We start from the raw sequence: 18,881 nt of genomic DNA, 5'->3' as shown, positions 1-18,881 counted from the left end.
CTTCTTAAATATATCATCACAGAGGCATTACCAGCCTCTCTCATTGGGCCAGCAGCATATCCATCTTCAGAGCCATCAGAGACTGGCTGTCTTGGACAGAGTGGAAGTTTCTAGCAGGGTCTCAGGGAAGCCACTTCAGTGGTCCCCCACTACCAGAAATCAGTCTATGCCAAATCAACACAACTATAAATATGACTACTAACACTTCTGGGTATATAGAAATTATAAAAGTGTATGTTTTGAGTGAAACACAAAATGACTTATCAGGCTCCAAAACAAGCTACATTTTTTCTGGTTTTACTTCAACCCAAAAATCCTCATCAAAACACCTTAAATATAGCTTCAGCTGATTGTAAAGTTCATTAAGTTCTCTTTAGAGCAGTATAGAAGAAGTATCTTCTACTAATGTGGCCTCCAACAGCCACCAGATCCAGGAATCTAAAAACTATCAGCTCAAGCATTCAGTGACATGTCAGCTTGTGGATGAAAGCTGACACAGGGACAGAAATGACTGCAAGGCTAATCAAACCCTAAAGCTCAAAGGATTTTTAACTTAGAATCAAAACTTTGTGCTGCCCTTGGAAACCTGAAGGAACCGTGAAACTAACCATTAGTTACACAAACTGCAGGTGCAACACAGACAAATGAAAAGCTACCTTTACATTATGTGACATTCCGAATTTGTCTTTAAGCACATTATAAGATTATGAGTAGCAGTCCAGCCAGGGACAGGCACAAAGTGAACTGCAGTGAGGCCAGAGTCACAAATACCCAAATTAGTCACAGCTAATTGTGAAAAAAAAGGGGAAAATAATGGAAATACATAACATTACATAAAAGCTACTACAGGGATCTGGATACTGTCTGGTGCTTTATCTCTGAGAGTGCTCATGGCAAGACACCACAGAAGAAAATCCAGCAGTCTTGACAATTATGGAACAAATTCTTCATATGGGAATTTTCTTCCTGGCACTCATCTGTGAGAAGGTGAGTTCTTAAGACCCAATTATGGAAAAGAAAATTATATTAAAAAAAAAAAATCCTGTAAGCAAAATGCTAAGGTAGGAAAAAGTATAAATGTTACTCTTCCCATTACCCACATAAAAGTTATTTCACTCTTTGCCTCAAAATTATCTAATGATACTAGGTATCACATCTGATAGCACCATAGAAACAAATGTTCATTTAAAAATAATTTTAAATGCATTGTCTTTGTCTATCATTTGCCTGCCATTTACTGAAAAGGGAAAGTAAGTTTTTTACAGTATCTGAGTTCTCATTTTGAACTCATCAGTTGTGTTGCTCCTCCACCTCCCATCCCTTTGATAAACAAGATCATCTTTTAGTCTCCTAGCACTCAGAAGTCCTTTCCCTAAGTATTTTCATCCATTTTTAGAAATCTGGTTTGTCTGGCTGGACTTCCAAGCCTTCCCAGCCCAGGGAAGAAAAGCTAATTGGAGTTTAATTAAAATACTGTGGAGTGCCTAGCAGAGGACTCCCTCCTCCCCAGTGCCTGCATAGGGAGAGACCTTGCACCCCTGCTTTCTTGCCATGGCAAGTCTTTCTATTTCCAGGCACCAGGCTCAAAGCCTCACAGCACAAAGCATGACATGAATAAACTCTCTTAGCTCAACTTTGGTCAAAACATGTCTGAAGAGTCATTCTGTCGTGGCAGATTTGATGCAGCCCAGGCATTACCTCCCTGCTTCAGCTGAGTGAAGCCCCCAGAGTCGCGGAGCCTGACCGCTGTGCCAGTATGGGAACAGACAGACAGACAGCTCTGCTCCAAACCTGAGCCACTCTTGAGCCTCCCAGGGCTGCCACAGCACTAGGACAGCCTACACGCGTGCAGTGCCATGGGGCAGCCACCTGAAACAGGGCTAATTCCAGAATGGTCCAAATCTGAACATGCATTTGGGACAAGGACTTCTCCATGCTTCACGAAAAGGATATTATAATAGATTTAGTAATACTCCTCATCTTCTGTGTATTTTAATGCAATTTATTTCTTTAGTTTTCAATGCATTTCTCCAGCATTGCTAGGCAGCTCAGGGAGAACTTCTGCCTGGTGTGTTTCCAAAGTAGCCATCCTTGTTTTAGAACATACCAGCTGTTTTCTGAGGAATAAAATTTCCCTTATGCACTATATTGCAATTTTGAGCACTAAATTAAATTTGCAACTGAACAAATTTTACTTGCAAATCAAGTACAGTCACTTTCTTAGTTTTCTTCTAGTTCCTCACAGGCTGCTCTTGGTTTTACTAAGCAATTTTGTATCACAAATTCCTGTGGGCTCACCAATTTTTCCAGCTCTTCCCAAGTATGAAGACAGCTATTTCAGTAACAAAACTCATTTGTGCTTGCTATGATTAACATATTAACATGTGATTACTTTTCTCCATTTTTACAAAGCTGTGACTAACATGCAGTAATTTTTAATGGTAATGCTTTGAGAAAAGGACATTTGAAATTCTGAGTTAATAGATCCCAATAACTCCCGGGCTTGTCTTAGCACTTCCATTAACCTAATGTAATATTAACCCTGCCGATATTACAATGCTTTATTTTGCAGTGAGATGGCTAGCGAGGGATGAATACACACTTCGGTTTTCCTCTCTTTTTCTTATTTCCCCCGTCCCGCAGAAATAGGGTCCCATCCTATGTCAGGACGGGCTGCTATTTCATAATACCTTAGTCTATGCATCCACGGAAGGCAAAATGAAAAGCGAACACTGCGGTTCCCTCCGTAACTGACCACCAGATGGACCAAGAGACAAACCTCTCACTACGAAATCCTGCCCTCTCCTGGGAGGCAGATTCCAGACGAGAGCCCCAGGACACAATTGAGCGTTTACATTTCAGGGCTCCTCTTTCCAAGGCTGTCCCGCGCTCGTCCCGCCGGCGGCTCCTCCGCAGAAGGGGGACATGGAGCTCCTGGAGCGGGTCCAGCGAAGGGCTACACAGATGTGAAGGGACAAGAGCATCCCTCTTAGGAGAAAAGGCTGAGGGAGCTGGACCTATTTAGCTTCAAGAAGATACTTGAGAGGGGACCTCATTAACGTGTTTAAATATCTGAGACGGGGGTGCCAAGAGGATGAATCCAGGCTCCTCTCAGTGGTTCCAAGCAATAGGAAAAGAGGCAATGGACAGAAACTGATGCACAAAAGTTTTTCCTGAATATAAGCAAGAACTTCTTTCCTGTGCAGGTGACCGAGCACTGGAACACATTGTCCAGAGAGGGTGTGGAGTCTCCCTCACTGGAGATATTCAAGAACCGTCTGGCCACAATCCGCTGTCATGTGCTCTAAGACGACCCTGCTTAATGAGGGAGGTTGGGCCAGACGACCCACTGCGGCCCTTCCAACCTGTCCCATTTTGCGATTCTGTGTCTCCCCTCCACAGCCACCGGGCCACCCGAAGCCCTGCAGTAAAACTCCCCTGCCCTCCCCTCCCCTCCCCTTCCTCCCGCCGGCTCCCCGCGCTGCGGCCGCGGCCCGCCAGCCCTGCCGGGGCAGCTCAGGGCGGAGCGGGGCGGGCACTGGCAGCGAGGGGCCGGCCCGGCGCGGAGGCGCGCGGCCCCGGCAGGCGGCGCTGTGTGGCCGCCGCCATCGCCGCTCCCGCCGCTCCCGCAGCTCCGCGGCCGAGAGGGGCCGAGAGGGGCCGCGGCTTCCCGGGCGCGGGGAAGGGCCCTGGGCTGGGCCAAGGCGGCGGCGGGCGGCGGCGCGGGGTCACGGCGGCGCCATGGGGAAGCGGGATAACCGTGTGGTGAGTAACGCGGCAGCCCGGCCGGGCTCCGCCGCAGCCGCGGTACCTCCGGGCGGGCCCCGGCGTGGAGGCCGTGGGGAGCCGGGCGCTGCCTCGGCCCGGGCGGGCCCGGCCGGCCGCCGCCGCGCTCCGACCGTCGGGAGGGGCAGAAGGGGCCGCCGCGGGGGACAGGAGCGGCCCGGTGCCGGCGGGGCAGCCCGGAGGCTGCCGGGGGCCGGCTGGGTACGCGGCGCCGTGACCGGGGACCGGCCGCGCTTGGGGCGACAAAGGCGGGCCCGTGCCCTGCGCCTCGCCCCGCCCGGCCCGGGGCGCCCCGGGACCTGCCGGAGCCCACTGTGGGTGGGTTGTCCCTCGCTCGGCACGTGCTCGAGGCTCCCTGGCAGAAGCTCTGATTGCCTTGTCAAATCCTGCGGCATCGTGACTGACACCCGCTTTGTGATCTGTCGAGGGAAGGTGATTAAGATGCTGGCCTGATCCATACAAAAATAAAATGTTCCCAATGGGGGTTGCAGCAGTCACTGAAGTAGCTCTGATCCTAGCTAAGTCGCATTTCCTTAAACTTGGCGTTGAGCTGTACCTGAGAGATCTGAAACTGAGCTTTACGCAGCCCTCTGCTGCCTCGGGAGCCAGCGCTCAGCAGGCAAAAAATGCGCTTCTACACACCTGACTGCAGAGCCTCAGTTCACACATAACCAAAACATATTCATCCTTCTATTTTTCTTTAAATGCTTTTGTACCAGTTAGCCTTTCACCTCTTCGTAACCACTTACACATTGTATGTTTGCTGCTGAATTTTAAGACTAAACACAAATCATAATACTTTAATTTTTTTTCCCCGTTCTCTATTTCTTGTATATGCTATGAGTTCGTACTCAGATCCATTCACATCTTTGCAAACCATGGTGGAATAGTATAGTAATAGACATGAAGGACTCAGATATTGTATAGATACATGGCAAAGTCCCTTTTATGGCTTTGTTGACCTATCAAAAAAATGGAGTCTACTAAGAAAGAGCTGAGAGTATTTGGCTTCAAGAGTGGATTTATGGTTGAAGTGTCCTGTAAGGTTTTCAGGTGTGTATTTATTTACTCTTAATTTTCCTTTAATGGGACAGCTGGGATATACCAATGCCAGCAAATCTTTATGTTCCTATATAAGGTTTATTATGCCGTCATGGCATAATACATATTACAGACAAGTTATAATATAGGACCCTTTGCTCCTCATGTATGATCATAAAGATTTCTACTGTTATTCTCTGCCATGTCCCTTCTTAAATACACCATCATTTTTGACTTTCTGGAGATGGAAAATAAACATGATTTTTGCAGGATCTACAGGGTACTTGCAAGGCAGCAATAGCACTGCTTGCCCAGAGAACCCTGCCTGACAGAAGGTGACTTACCTTACCCATGAGCAAGGAAGCTATGCAGCAAATACCTTGGTTAATACCTGCTTGAGCAAACTACCAAAAGATGAAAATGGATGTACTGACAATCACTTTCTTTATTGGGGGTGCATTTCCATGCTCCTTCTGACTACTGACATGCAGTTTGGCAAAGTAGTGTAAATACTTTTCAAGAATGTTTATTGTTGAAGTAATTCTTCATAAACAAACCTGGTTCAAACTATAAGAACATGTCTTAAGACATAAATTTCCTAATCCTGGAATATAGAGCAGTACACAGTCATTAAGTGCTGTGGTAAAGTTAAAGAAAGCCAATGAAAGGAGGATGCTTCCTAGCCAGTTATCCAGGGGCAGTTTGAGCAAGTAGAAAATCAGCATTTGACAGCTGTAGCCTCTTCTGGAGGTAAAGATTTTTGTTGGGAAGTGGTGAGGTATTCATGACTTGTTAGCTCAGGTAGGAAAGTAGCTTATTTTTATTAAGGAGCAGCAAGGGACCTCATTGTTTTGAAAATAATTGCATAAGAAGAGCTCTCAGATACAAATTTTTGAATGGTAACCAAAAGTCAGTGTGCTCACTGGAGTAAACCAAGTTTCAAGTGGATTTAATGCATTTAAAGTTTCATTTTCTTTAGTGAAAACAGTGTTCAGATAGTGCTGTCCTGCATTCCTAAAGGAGCTCCTTTTCCACTCAAAGCTGAACTAAATTATTCATTTTTAGATTTGTCGTGTGAATGATTTTCTAAGTGTTGTAACTACTTGAGTGCATACTTCCATCTGCTGCTTGTTTCAATTGGCACACCTCCTTGTTTATTTGCCATGTGAGTTAGCCTTTTTGTGTGAATTAAAGCAACAAAGCAAAGCCCCAAGAAATGGCAGTAAATGTCCCCTTAGAGTTGCACAGTCAAGTTGAGTCTCAAAATGTTCTGCTTGAAATTCGGAGTCCTTGGATTGCTTCAGAGTGGCCCAGCTGGTGGATCTGAGCTAAACTTGTGTGGGCAGTGCTTCCTTTGAAGCCAGATGCCTCATCCCAGGCAGAGCCTGGAGTGCCTCTTCCAGGACCAAAGACATCCCCAAGAGCTGAAGGCCAGCAGCCTGCTTGTAGTCCAGCCCAGGAACTCAGCCTTGCTGCGGTCACTGCTGCTGCAGTGGGAGCAGCAGGAGGGGAGGCAGCAGCTGCTGCTTCTGACAGCTTTCACAAATGCTCACTTGGGCTGCATGGTGGTTTCTGAATGCCTGATAAAAAGCAGTGTTGGACATGTGAGAGCTACACAGATGGCCAAATCTTTGCTTTGGATCTACAAAATGTACTCTTTAAAAAATTGTCTCAGATTGGGCAACCAAAGCAAGTCTTTTTTTTGGCTATTTGATCTTTTTCCTCGTCTCCAAACTGAACAGTAAGAACAGTGTGTGTTATGTTCTGCAGAAGTAAAGTGTTGGGATGACATAGTGGCAAAAATAAATGAGATAAGGGAGTACATGTACCTCCTTTTCACATGAAAACAATATTGCTGACAAAAAAAAAAAATGGAAGTTTTTCCATTAACTGGTGAGGTGGACTATGAATTCTAAATTTTAATTTAATTTTTTGTAACACAGAGAGGATTCATAGGTTTGAAAGATGGAATACCTCATAACATTGGGATTATGTATGTTTGGGTTTTTTGACTTTTTTCCTCCTTTAAATAACCACACCTCACAGAATTTTGATACATGTGTAATTGTATCAAAGTACCACTGCTTGCTTGTTTTGGTGAAAGAAATTTCATGCAGAATTTAGTGACTCCTGTCAGCAATTTTGAACAGAACTTTAAAGGCATAAGATCAGTTGTCTCAGAGAGGGAGAGCTGAAATTTAATTACATTTTCTATATCCCAAGGAAGAGTATTTCAGAAAACAGATACTATTCTTGTTTACAAAAGCATTGCTTAAGGAAGGGAATTGTTGGAAGGAACGTGGTCCTTTTGGGGATCAGTTCTTTCTGCCACAGTATGACTCTAACTGAAAGCACTTGCCTAAGTCTTTCTCCCAGACTGAATAAACTTAGTTTAGCTAAATCCTTTATATTCTTAGAAACAAGTCAGAATTCTTTTTCAAGGAGTGATAGAAAGTTTATCTGAAGAACAAGGTATTTTGGTATCATAGTGTAACTGATGAATTTGGTATTTCTTTTTGTTGTTTCATATTCAAGGCTTATATGAATCCCATAGCTATGGCCAGGGCACGAGGTCCTGCCCCAAATTCAGGACCAACAATACAAGACTACTTGAACAGGCCAAGACCAACATGGTAAGTGGCACTGCCTGTCTACCTTTTCACCTCTTCAGTAAAAGATTTGTTCCTTCTTACTGAAATGTCACTGGTGCCTACGTCATTCCCAGAATATCCAGTAATAGATTTTAAAAGATTTCTTGTGCTGGCCAAGCTGTTCTTTTCTAAACATGTATTCAACCTCCTCTTTTAAAAACAATAGAATATAATTTTGAAATGTATATTTCTCATTTGTCTGCATTTTTTGCAACAGTTTCTCAGAAGAGGAAAATGTCATTTTACCTCTTGCTCAAATTGTAATACCTAAACCTTGTAGATATATTTCATCTGTAAACAAATTAATCTCTAAAAGAACCATTTTGCTGGTATATTCTTAGAATCCAGTTTACCCTACCCAACAAAACCATCACTTTGAGATATTATAAATTTACTTTATGTTCAATCCCTTTGCCTGCCCTCATGAGACATTAGAGAACAATTTACCTAATTGCAAAGTTAGCTTTAGATCTTTTGGAGGGATTTAACAACCGTACTTAAGTTATTAGGGTTAGGTTGCCATATGTGTAACATCTAAGATGCTTTCATTCTTCTCTTGGAAGTTCAACCAAGGCTAAACTTCAAAAAAAAACTACAGAAAAGTTAGACATTTTAAAAGGTATTTTTAATTGTTAAATTAAAAATTTAATTTTAAATTCAAAATTGTGATCTATCATCTTTTTCATACAGGGAAGAAGTGAAAGAGCAACTAGAAAAGAAAAAGAAAGGATCCAGGGCTTTGGCTGAGTTTGAAGAAAAGATGAATGAGGTTGGTAATATTATTAGCTATTAATACATGATTCTTTTTATCTAACATGCTACTTCTGTTATTATTTACAATATCAAGTAGCCATAATATTTCACTTCTCTTGAGCTTCTAATGAGTAACTATTTTGTTTCATTTATGTTGGAAATTGAGTTTACAACTTAACCAGTGAAGAGCTACATTCAGTTCAGAGAAAAAACTATATAAAACATTTTTTAGATTGCTGGTGAATAAAACCTGACCTTGTCCCAAATGTAAATATATTTATACAAATGCATGTGCTTATATCAATAAATAAAACAGTGCATTTTCAGGTATGATAAACCAAAGTCTGTTGTGCTAATATTCACTTGTTTAAGGTCACAGAATCCAAGTACAGTGATAAAAAGCACACTACTGGAAACAGATGTCTTTGGCAAGGAATATACATGTAATATTATTATGGGAGAAGGCACAAAGAATGGCTTTCAGTCAGATAGGACTATGAAGCACTTGTTTTTCTCTCATCCTAAGTTGATTACAACATGTGCTGGTTTCCTGATATAACTGCAGCTGTTCTGATGTTTGTGTTATTTGCTTACTGAAGATCACAGTATAGAAAGATTCTGTAACTCCTGTTGTATACAAGGGAGAAATTAGTATACAATGAATTTATTTTGTTTCTGTTCCTTCTTGGGTCCTGGTATCTTGAGATAAGCTTCAGTAATCTTCTTCATCATGGTGTGTAAGTTTCTGGCTGAAGTAGATTACACTCCTCCTCTGTTACTGGAATAGTACCCGTAGTACTCTTGCTGTATCTTTTTGCCTGAGAAGTTGTACCAGGATGTGGAGGGCCATGGGGTGCTGTTCTGGGAGGATCAGTTGTTTTGCACTCTGAGTTCTAGCCTGGTTAGTTCAGTTTAGTATTCCATAATATTCCTTTCCTGATTTTATCTTTGCTTAATGTGAAATGAGTGAAACTGGCATGCAGAGAAGCTACCAGACTTTGAGTATGGAATGCACAGAATCATGAAATGGCCATGAGTTATTCCTGAAGCTCCTAAGAACAAATCTCTGAATGCCTGAAAAGATCACAATGAGCTGCTGTCTCCCCTGTTTGGGGGAGTTGTCTGACAGCTGTCAGACATTTCTGTTTAGAACATAACACTAGCACAGTCTTTAAAATAATGAAGCACAGGCTGTTGTGAGAGCCCCCTCAGAGAGGGCTCTCTGGGTACCTGGGATATCAAAGTACACAACCCACAGATGCTGCCTTGGTCCATGGAAGCACATTGCACCACATTACACACAGCACTGCTCCCTGGCTCATCTGCCATCCCTCAGCAGCTCTGTTCAGCCAATTCACAGTGTGCTGATGTGGGGATCTATGTATCATCCTGCATTGCACGAGTTACTTGACTCCTGATATTTCTGTCCCCTCAGCACAACATTTGGATCATTGTTGTTTGCCAATACAGTACCAATACAGCTGCATTGTGAGGATCAGAGTAATAAAGAAGGGAGCACATTATGTGTCTGACAGTGAGATTGAACCTAGCAGCCTTTGAATTTCATGGGGGCAATTGGATATTTCAGAGCTCTTTAAGAGGGGACATTTTAGGTAAACCTAAAGACCAGGTGAGGAACTGAAAAGGAGGAATGAGAGGAGATTTTTCTTCATTCATTTGGTGTGCTTGGCCTAACAAATAAGAGTGTTTCTATGAAGATGTGAATAGTAATTTGATAAAATTATTGCTGACACCAACAAGGCCCAGAATACACACTAGTAGAGGCACCCTTATGTTAAAGAAGGGCCAGGAGAAGTTGTCATGAAGTTTTGTTTCAGGTGATTTTTAGAACTAATACAAAATCACAGTTTTTCTGGGAGGGTACCCTGGTTTTCTAAAGTGCTCTTACAAGAAGACTGTGATACAAAACCAAAAATTCCATAGTTGATGACCTTCAAGATAAATGGCAATCTCCTAAAGCCAAATAACTTGAACATTGTGTTAACATTAACACTGTATTTTGCTAAATAATAATATTCTGTAAAATCAAGTGTATTATAGCTTTAGTTTACATTATATATTGGGGTTTTTTTGGGTTTTTTTTTGTTAAAAAACGGGTTTTGTTAAAATTATAATGTCAGGTAGAGGAGAGCTTAAAAAATACTGCTCAGGAATGACCCTCCCATTACTGTTTCTGTTTGGTTTTGTTTTCAGAATTGGAGGAAAGAACTGGAGAAACACAGGGAGAAATTACTTGGTGGAAATGAGAGCTCCTCCAAAAAAAAGGAGGTAAGTTGTTTTCAGTTGTATACATTCTGTGTTTGGGACTGGATTTATCACCAATGCTGCCAATTGAAATTCACAGATTTTCATGAATGCATTTTAAAAGCCAGCATCAAAGTTCATAAACCTAAATACATGCAAAAATAAAATTATGCTAAAGTAACATTTGTTTTGTTCTATTTTTAAGAAAAAGAAAAAGGAAAAGAAGAAGTCTAATAGGGTGAGCAAAATTTTCAGTTTTCTGTGTTTTTTTGCTTTGGGGTTGTTCCTGTATGTCATTTAAGTTTTCCTGGAAAGAGAAAGTATAGCTGTAATTTTTATTTTAGATGATAAATTAACTTTTATTAAAAACGGTTTGCATATATTTGGTACAAGGAAAATTAAAGGGAGAAAAAGGGCATTAAATAGATATTATTAAAAGAAAAACATTAGAAATGGTTTAGAAGTTTATTTAAGAAAAATCTATGTAAGACCAGCTTCCCAGAAGTAAAATTGTATTGGTAATGCTTTGAAAATGAAGACATTTTAAAGGGAGTGTTTGAATAGGCTTTTGAGTATTTGCCAGACAAAATGCTGCATCTCACAAGCTTCACTTTTTGTTGTATTTGGTCAAGTTGTCTTCATCTTCCTCTTCTTCATCAAGCTCTGATTCTTCCAGCAGTTCATCTGATTCAGAAGATGAGGTAAGAGCTAACCTACTGGACTCTACATGTGTTGTTCATGAGGTTTATTTAACATAGATTTTGATAATATGTTTTAGAATATTTTGAGGGGCTGGTTTGGATAAAACCATTTAGTTTTTATGAATTTGGTATATATAATACAGTAATGAATTTTAGACATATGTATCTGGTCAATAGTTTCTGTATGAACACTAGATTTTTGCATCCTGGCTAGTAAACTGGATCCATTTTAACACTGAATTGCTTTTCTAATAGAATCCCCTATCTAATCAATAAAATGCAAAAATACCATTTTTACTTTCTAGCAAAAATCTTTGTTACAGATAATCAGATTCTGCAGCATACATCTCAATAATAAACAGAATCTAGAAAACCTGGATTTTTCACTAGTTTACATTTATTCAATGCAGAAGAGTTATGAAGGTCCTCCACTAAAAGAATCAATTTTTATTCCTCATGAGAACATTGTTAACATGTAGGAATTTGATGTTTCCTTTTCTTTACATTTAATGTAAACCTTTAATTCTAGTGAGAATAAATTCAAGTTTGTGTTTTTCCTTCTTTTTTTTACAATATTTATGGATAGGATAAAAAGCAAGGGAAGAAAAGAAGGAAGAAGAAGTATCGCTCCTCACGGAAATCTTCAGCAAGCACAACTTCAGAATCTGAGTCAGACAGCAAGGTAAATATGCAGATGTGCTGCTTTTGGAAAGTTTTCTTGGTTGGTGTTATAAAACTATAAAGATTTCTGACTTTAACATATTGATATGGATTTTCATCTTCCACGTTTAAAGCCATGTGTTCTCACAGGGCTTGAGCTGCCCTTGTATCTCCCACATGCAGTGTGGAGTCTGCCTCCACTGGCCACGTGCCTAGTGGAAGTAATTGGATCTTTAGAAAATGAACAGGCTTTATTCCAGCGATTTGTAGTCATTTTTCTGAATCCAGACATATGCAGCTTTTTTGCTGCTCAAATAATTAGTTTTTATACTTCATTAGTACTTAAAATGTCTTCTGAATATGCAATGTAATTGAATACCATATCTGAAAATGTAGGTATTGCTGGATAGCAGTGGCCAGAACATTGCCTTTCTAAATATCTAAGTACTTTCCTGTTGGTCAGCTGAGCCTTTGCCAAATGCATATTGAATTGAAGTTTTCTTTTTCCTTTTCTGAAGTATAGCAATGTAGGTACGTGGTCTTACTGAATGAACAAAAAAGTGAAGATATACAAGGCCGCTTCTTCTGTTATGATAGCATTTTTCTGTCTTACAGTGTATAGTTACTGTACTTCTTGCTTAAATATTAATAATACAGTGAGTTTTTAAGATTCTTTGTGTAGACTTTATCACAGGCTTTCACTGGAATACTTAATTTGGTGGGATATAAATTGTAAGAAATGACTGTTTGCAGACACCTGAAGGAATTTATGCTAATGGGAGGTTAAAAACTTCTGCTATGTAAAGAGACCCAGAGATATCCTTACTGCAAAAAACTCTGGGAAAACACCTGCTTAACCTGGTCTGATCAACAGAGATGGACATGGAAAATGAAAAAAGATTCCCAACTGTTACATGTTATACATGGGTACAGCAGTGACAGCTGGGTTCCCAGAGGCTTCTCTTAAGTGTCCTGCAAGGATGCTGTTACCTCATTCCATAAAGACCTTCTCATGCTGCTGGATCAGAAGATTAGCAGCTGCATCAAAATTACAGCTTTTTCTATTATTCTTCAGTCAAATGCAAGGCAGAAAGAATCTTGAATTACCTTCAACAGACATAAAAAGACTATTGGTCAGACTGTTTGGAGATTTCTTCCTTTTTCATGAAATGATTTTGTTGTGATTTGTTTTCCTTTCTATTTAGGATAGCACAAAAAAGAAGAGGTCAAAGGAAGACTGTGAAAAAGAGAAGGTACTTTATTGTTCAAATCCTTCAATCAGAACTGCATATTGCATACATAATAGATATTTCTTTTTTTAATATTGAATGCCTCACTTTACATCTGTGGAAATTTTCTGTACAAACCCACACAGTCAGAAGGTATTCAGTGCACCCAATCTGAAGTAGAGGTTTACTTGGATTCAGTTCCTGGTTTAGTAATTATTGTATGAAAACCACTGGATCTGTTCTTGTTCCAAAGGTAAAGTAGAACTGTATCTAATCTGCTATAGCAGATCAGCTGCATCCTTGGTGTTTTGGGGCTTATCTTTAGCTGTCACATTGAGCTAAAAATGTGTGTGATTATATTTTCAGTGGCACACCTGGTAGGTTATTGACTTGCTATTGTAAATTAAGAAATATAAGCAGAGAATCTCTTTATCTAAATGTAGTAATAATTATAGATAGTATACGCATGACAGCTTCAAAGAATTGGGGAGAAAAATATATTAACTTAAGAAAAATTACCTTATTCTGTCATTTTTCTAAGCATGAAAATCCTCTCTCCTACCCACCACCACACCATTTTGTACACTCATCCATTATCTTTAATATAAACAATCTAATTTCCTTCAGTTTTAGTTATTTGTACACTGTGGATAAACCAAAAATGCTTTCAGAGTCCACCCTAGTCTTTCTCTCCAGTCACCTTTCTTTCTTACCACGTTGGCCTCTCCTGCTCTGCTCAATAGTATTGATGTTGATGTACAAACTCTCCATTGCCTAAGGCAAATGTACTGATTTCCCCCCTTGCTCCTGCTTCTATTTTACAGTGTTCATTTCCCATCTCATCCTTTTGAATGGCTTCTGTTTGAAGACCAAGTATCTACCATGGTCCCTTACTGTAGCCCTACTTTCACACACCCTCTGAAAGGAGAGGGCACTTGGGGACTAGAGGTCTTTCTTCCCCTACCTGCAGATGCCCCATGTGTCAGATGGGCTGCATCCTGTACTTGATCATGAGATTTTTTCAGAAGTTTCTGGTCTTAGAAACTGAGTGAGAGAAAGTACCTTCAGTCTTAGGAACACATTGCCTTGTCCAGAGCAAAGGAGAAGTGCAGGGAACAGATAAGTAGCTCATCAGAACAATCTCACATAGCATCAGGATTTTGAAAAACTTATCTTTTAAATGCACTGGAGTGTAATATGATGTGTTGAAAGTACAGCTAGCAGGGACAGCTTGTTCTGGTTCAACACAAATACAGAGGCAAATTTTTCTTTCATGAACAAAGCAAGAGTCTGAAGCTAGTGTTTGTATATATATATTGAGACATCTTCAGTTACTAGTTACTTAAAAGTGGTGAAATGTTTTATTTTCCAATGCTTACTCCTCCATGTGTTATTATTTAAAATAAGAGATTGTTATTATTCCTCTTGCTTTTAGACAGTTGCTGTATCTAGGTAACAAGGAAAAGGAATATCCAGAAAATTATTATTTTCACTAAAAGTTGATTTTAACAGTTTGGTATGGTAATTTGATGATGGTGATGGAATTAGTTTAATGTCAATAATATTTTAAAATATTTCACAACTTAGAAGTGATATTTCAATCTTATATTTTAAGCATAAGTTTTATAAAATGTGAAAAGTCTGACTTGACTCACAAATGTATTATTTTGTGTAGGACGGTAAAAATCACCACAGGAAAAGGAAGAAAGCAGATCGTGGTGATGCACCTTTATCATCAGAATCTGTATCTGAATCGGACCAGACAGAGGAGGTCAGTGTGAATCCTCAGTTGCAGATGTTACAGTGTTTGTAGCTTAGTGATTCATGAGCAAATCAATGAGCTAGCTTAGATTTAATACATTGTTGAAACTGTTCTGCACTGTACAAGTGAATTGAGGAGTGCAATGCACTCAAAGTTGTTTGTATTTTTCCTTTTAAAATAAACTTCTAAGGATTCTTTAGTCTAGCTTCTATCACCTACAAGTAATTTTGAATTAATTTTCTTGAGAATCAACTTTTTATGGATACTACATTTTGTTTAATTTTCTTTAGGTGCAAGCGAAAAAGAAGAAAAGCAATGAGGAAAAAGAGAAAACAGCAAGTATCCCTCTTACTCATTCTGTAGTTTTAAGATATAAATACTCTGTACTTGGTTAACTTCCAGTTTCACATTTTTCACAAATACAAATGTTTCATAGCAATAGTCTACTGTTACATCTAAATTAAAAGTTTCTCTATTTACTTGCCGAAGTCACTTTCTCTGTTGTTGAATTAAAGAAGAATTTGCCACTCTTTTACCTATATGTGATTTTGGATTTATACAACTTTAACACTGTAGAACATATTTTATTCTGTATCAGCGACTTAGAACTACGAATATCTGTGTGGTATCAAGTAGGGGAGCAGTTTGCCACGCAGACAGACATCATGGCTGTTCCTTCTTTAGCACTGTGTGTAATTCCTTGCTAAGCCTTCTCTGCCACCATGGAAAGGGCCTTAGGACAAACTTGCTGCAGCATCTATATCATTATAACTCTTCTCCCAACCAGAAAAAATGCTGCCAGCAACTGGCTACTTTTCTCAGTATTTTTTCTTTGTATCCATTGGTGAAAGTGAGAGGAAGGTTCAGCAGTGATTTATATGGAATCCAGATTTAGCACGTGTGCCTGAGGTTCCTCAGTTAGGAGTATAGTGGGTTTGGGATGCTAAATGCCCACTTGAGATGTCTTTGTATCTGTCTCCCCTGTCAGCAGCAGTGTTCCTTATCAGGCATCTCAGTTGTCCACGAGGTAGGCTAAAGGGAAGGTTTACATTAGTCACCTAAAAATACAGGCATAGGAGTATCAGTGATGCTCAGTACACATTTTTCCATGGAACTTGCTTGTTTTTTCAGACTCATATGAACTGTTTGCCATAACATTTCTAGTGATTGCTTTTGGTCTTTTCATAAAAGATTTTTATGTGTAAGGCATATGTATAAAACAAAGCTTTAATACTGATTGTTTCATTTATGCAATGCCACACCTATTTGAGAATTTCAGTTGAAATTCTGCTTTCAAAAAGACAAGATTGCATCTTTGAGCTTCCATATTACAGTGATCAGCGTACTACCTTTAGGATTTAATCCAGTAGGGTTAATTTGAGTATATATATTTACAGCTGAGGTCATAATTGTTTTATTTTAAACAAGGTATAAGTGATAGTCTAGCCAAGTGCAGTTGAGCTATTTAATTTTACACAGTGAACATAAGCACTTACTTTAAAATCTGTAAAGATCCTAGTTATTCCCAAATCTGTCACTACTGGTCGACACTTCCTTATTACTTTCTCAGTAATCTATAATGCTCTGAAAATAATTTAAAATATTAGGAAATGTAATAGTGACAGTGATCAGAGGTATAAAATAGCCATACCATGGTGGAGATAAATTTAAATTGAAGACTGCTCATAACTGTGCAAATTGCCAGGTAAAGTATTTCTTCTTGTGATTTCTGAATAGGCTTCTGTAGAAATCTCTTTTGAAATGTCTTTCAAAAGATACCCTTTCTGGGTTCTCATTTTGCATTAGCAGAATGTAATAGATGGAAATTGTATTATACAATAACCTTGGTTTGTGGTTTTTTTGGGTTTTTTTAGGATAAAACAAAAAAGAGAAAGAAGCACAAGAAACATGGTAAAAAGAAGAAAAAGAAGACTGCTGGTTCAAATTCAGATTCAGAATAATATTTTAAAACAACCGGAGACTATCAACAGAAGTGCAATGACTAAAGGAAACTTAAACTGTGAAATGACAGCAAACTTTACCAAACTGCATGAGTTTTCCTGTGTTTTAGAAATATTCCTAATCTCTCAGTAGCCGGCCAGATGCAGCTGTGCTGGGAAAGACCATTGTTATTGCCTGCTGCTTAATACACGAGGTACAACTTTGATAAGATTCCAGTAAGCAGTGTTAGATGTTTGAGACAATATGAGATGGTAGGCCATCTGAGGTGTAAAATATTGGAAAATAAGAGTAAAACTTTTTAGATAGTAAAAATAGTCTTTTAAAGCATTAGTCAAAGTCTTTATTTGTAAATCAGGACAAATTAAATCCCAAGTTCATCCTGCAGGTTAATATTATGCATAAATTACAAGCTGGTGTCTGCTAATGGAAAATTAATGATAACATTTAAAAGGCTGCCTTTGTAGAAATGTGTATCATCTGCCCCATTACCGTCTCCATGCTTATGAGAAAGGGAATGCTACCATCTTGGCTACCTGAATAGGGTGCCTTTGCCTTTGATTCTTGCAAATCTTTGCTACTTTTAATCCATGCATCTCTGCATTCCTGGGAAGCTAGAGCTATTGCCAGCAGACTTTTCTGAATGAGCAGTTTTGAGCTTCCAAGCATGTGCTTCTGCATTAAGCAAGAGCAATGACATTTTGCAGATAACTGACAGTCAAAACCTGAAAATTTTACCTCTGCTTTTTCAAAATAGCGATAGACCTTTGCTAGTAAATACGCATATTTCATTTAATGTAATTTTGGTTTAATTGAAAACTTCTTGCAAACACTGGTAGCTTTCTTTGCATTATCTTTAGAATTGTTTTGCATGATTTGTACCATTTTTAAATTAACAAAATGCAGGTAATCATTTGTTGTAACCAGTTCTATGAATTACATTTCACATGCAGATTTTCATGTATGTATTTAGTTATAGTTAAGTTCATTGCTGTGTTTAAGTGCACACTTGCTGAAGTTATTTAGCATGTAAAAAGCAAGGTTTTGATACCTTAACAGCTTCATATTGAAGCTGATTTACTCTGAGCAAGTTCAGTGGCAGATCTGTTATGTGATGTGTCTTGTTAGATAAAAAAACTACTGCCAGAATCTCATTAAAGATACTGTTTAAACAGTTTGTATTTATATTTTTGTACTTGAGGGCTACAGAATGTTGACCTAACTCATAAAGCTGTTTTACTTTAGTTTAGTTGCTTTAGATAACTGAAAAAAAGCTTTTTTAAATTAAATGTGCCCACAAGAAAACATGAGCAACCATTTGATTTTAGTTTACGTGAAATTCTCGCTACATCCTCCATTGAAATACTGATTGCTGGGCCTTCTGTTAGCCTTTAACAAATGCCCATCCATCCCAGGTAGTCAGATATAGATTGTATTTTTGATCTACCCCTTTTTTCCATTGCACAGGTGCTAACTTAGAACTTACCTCTATTACATACGATGTTTCAAATGTTGTGTTGCCAAGAATTTCAGGACTTTCAAGACATTATAAGTCTGCAAACCATAACTAAAATCTGAGGAAGAAAAGTGATTTCATATTGCCATTGTACAGAGAAATTGTCTTCAAGTTCTTGGGAAAATACAACCATTGAGTTGCAGCAATGTGCATCTAAACAATAGTAATATTTTCATCAACTATTTTATACTCTTGGGCTTGATGTTACCAATTCTAAACACTCTTGTCAGTGAGGTTAAAATAAAGGTGATATGCAGTGAACAGAGGGGTTTGATTTGGGGTTTGTGTTTAGTTTTGTTGGGGTTGTTTTAAGTTGTGGTGTTGCAGTTTTGGTAAAAGAACCTGTAATGAACCATAGCATAAATGCTCTGTCCTGTGTAATGCCTTTTTTGACTTTTACACAACCACCTGCCACAGAAAGAAATAAAAATGGAAATGAGACCCAGTCTTCCAAATACCTAAGCTGGTATGTAATTGTGTGTAATTTAATTGTGTGACTGTAACTATCTGTTCTGCCCATCTGTAGGCTTGGAGTGCTGCTGTCATACTCGGGAAGGA

At 39.1% G+C, this 18,881-nt stretch overlaps 1 protein-coding gene across 1 annotated transcript; it reads left to right on the top strand.

Annotated features, from left to right (window-relative positions):
• The first annotated feature begins 3,585 nt into the window (after positions 1-3,585).
• Positions 3,586-18,785, top strand: FAM133B (family with sequence similarity 133 member B). Its single transcript, XM_064704299.1, has 11 exons — positions 3,586-3,765; positions 7,363-7,460; positions 8,169-8,247; positions 10,446-10,520; positions 10,702-10,734; positions 11,129-11,197; positions 11,784-11,879; positions 13,063-13,110; positions 14,762-14,857; positions 15,139-15,183; positions 16,723-18,785. Exons 1-11 carry the CDS (start codon positions 3,742-3,744, stop codon positions 16,807-16,809), a joined length of 750 nt encoding a protein of 249 aa, XP_064560369.1. The 5' UTR covers positions 3,586-3,741; the 3' UTR covers positions 16,810-18,785.
• Positions 18,786-18,881: the final 96 nt, after the last annotated feature.

Source organism: Zonotrichia leucophrys, chromosome 2 (genome assembly GCF_028769735.1).
Source record: "Zonotrichia leucophrys gambelii isolate GWCS_2022_RI chromosome 2, RI_Zleu_2.0, whole genome shotgun sequence".
Lineage (NCBI taxonomy): Eukaryota > Metazoa > Chordata > Aves > Passeriformes > Passerellidae > Zonotrichia > Zonotrichia leucophrys.
This window is presented reverse-complemented; position numbering and strand designations above follow the sequence as displayed.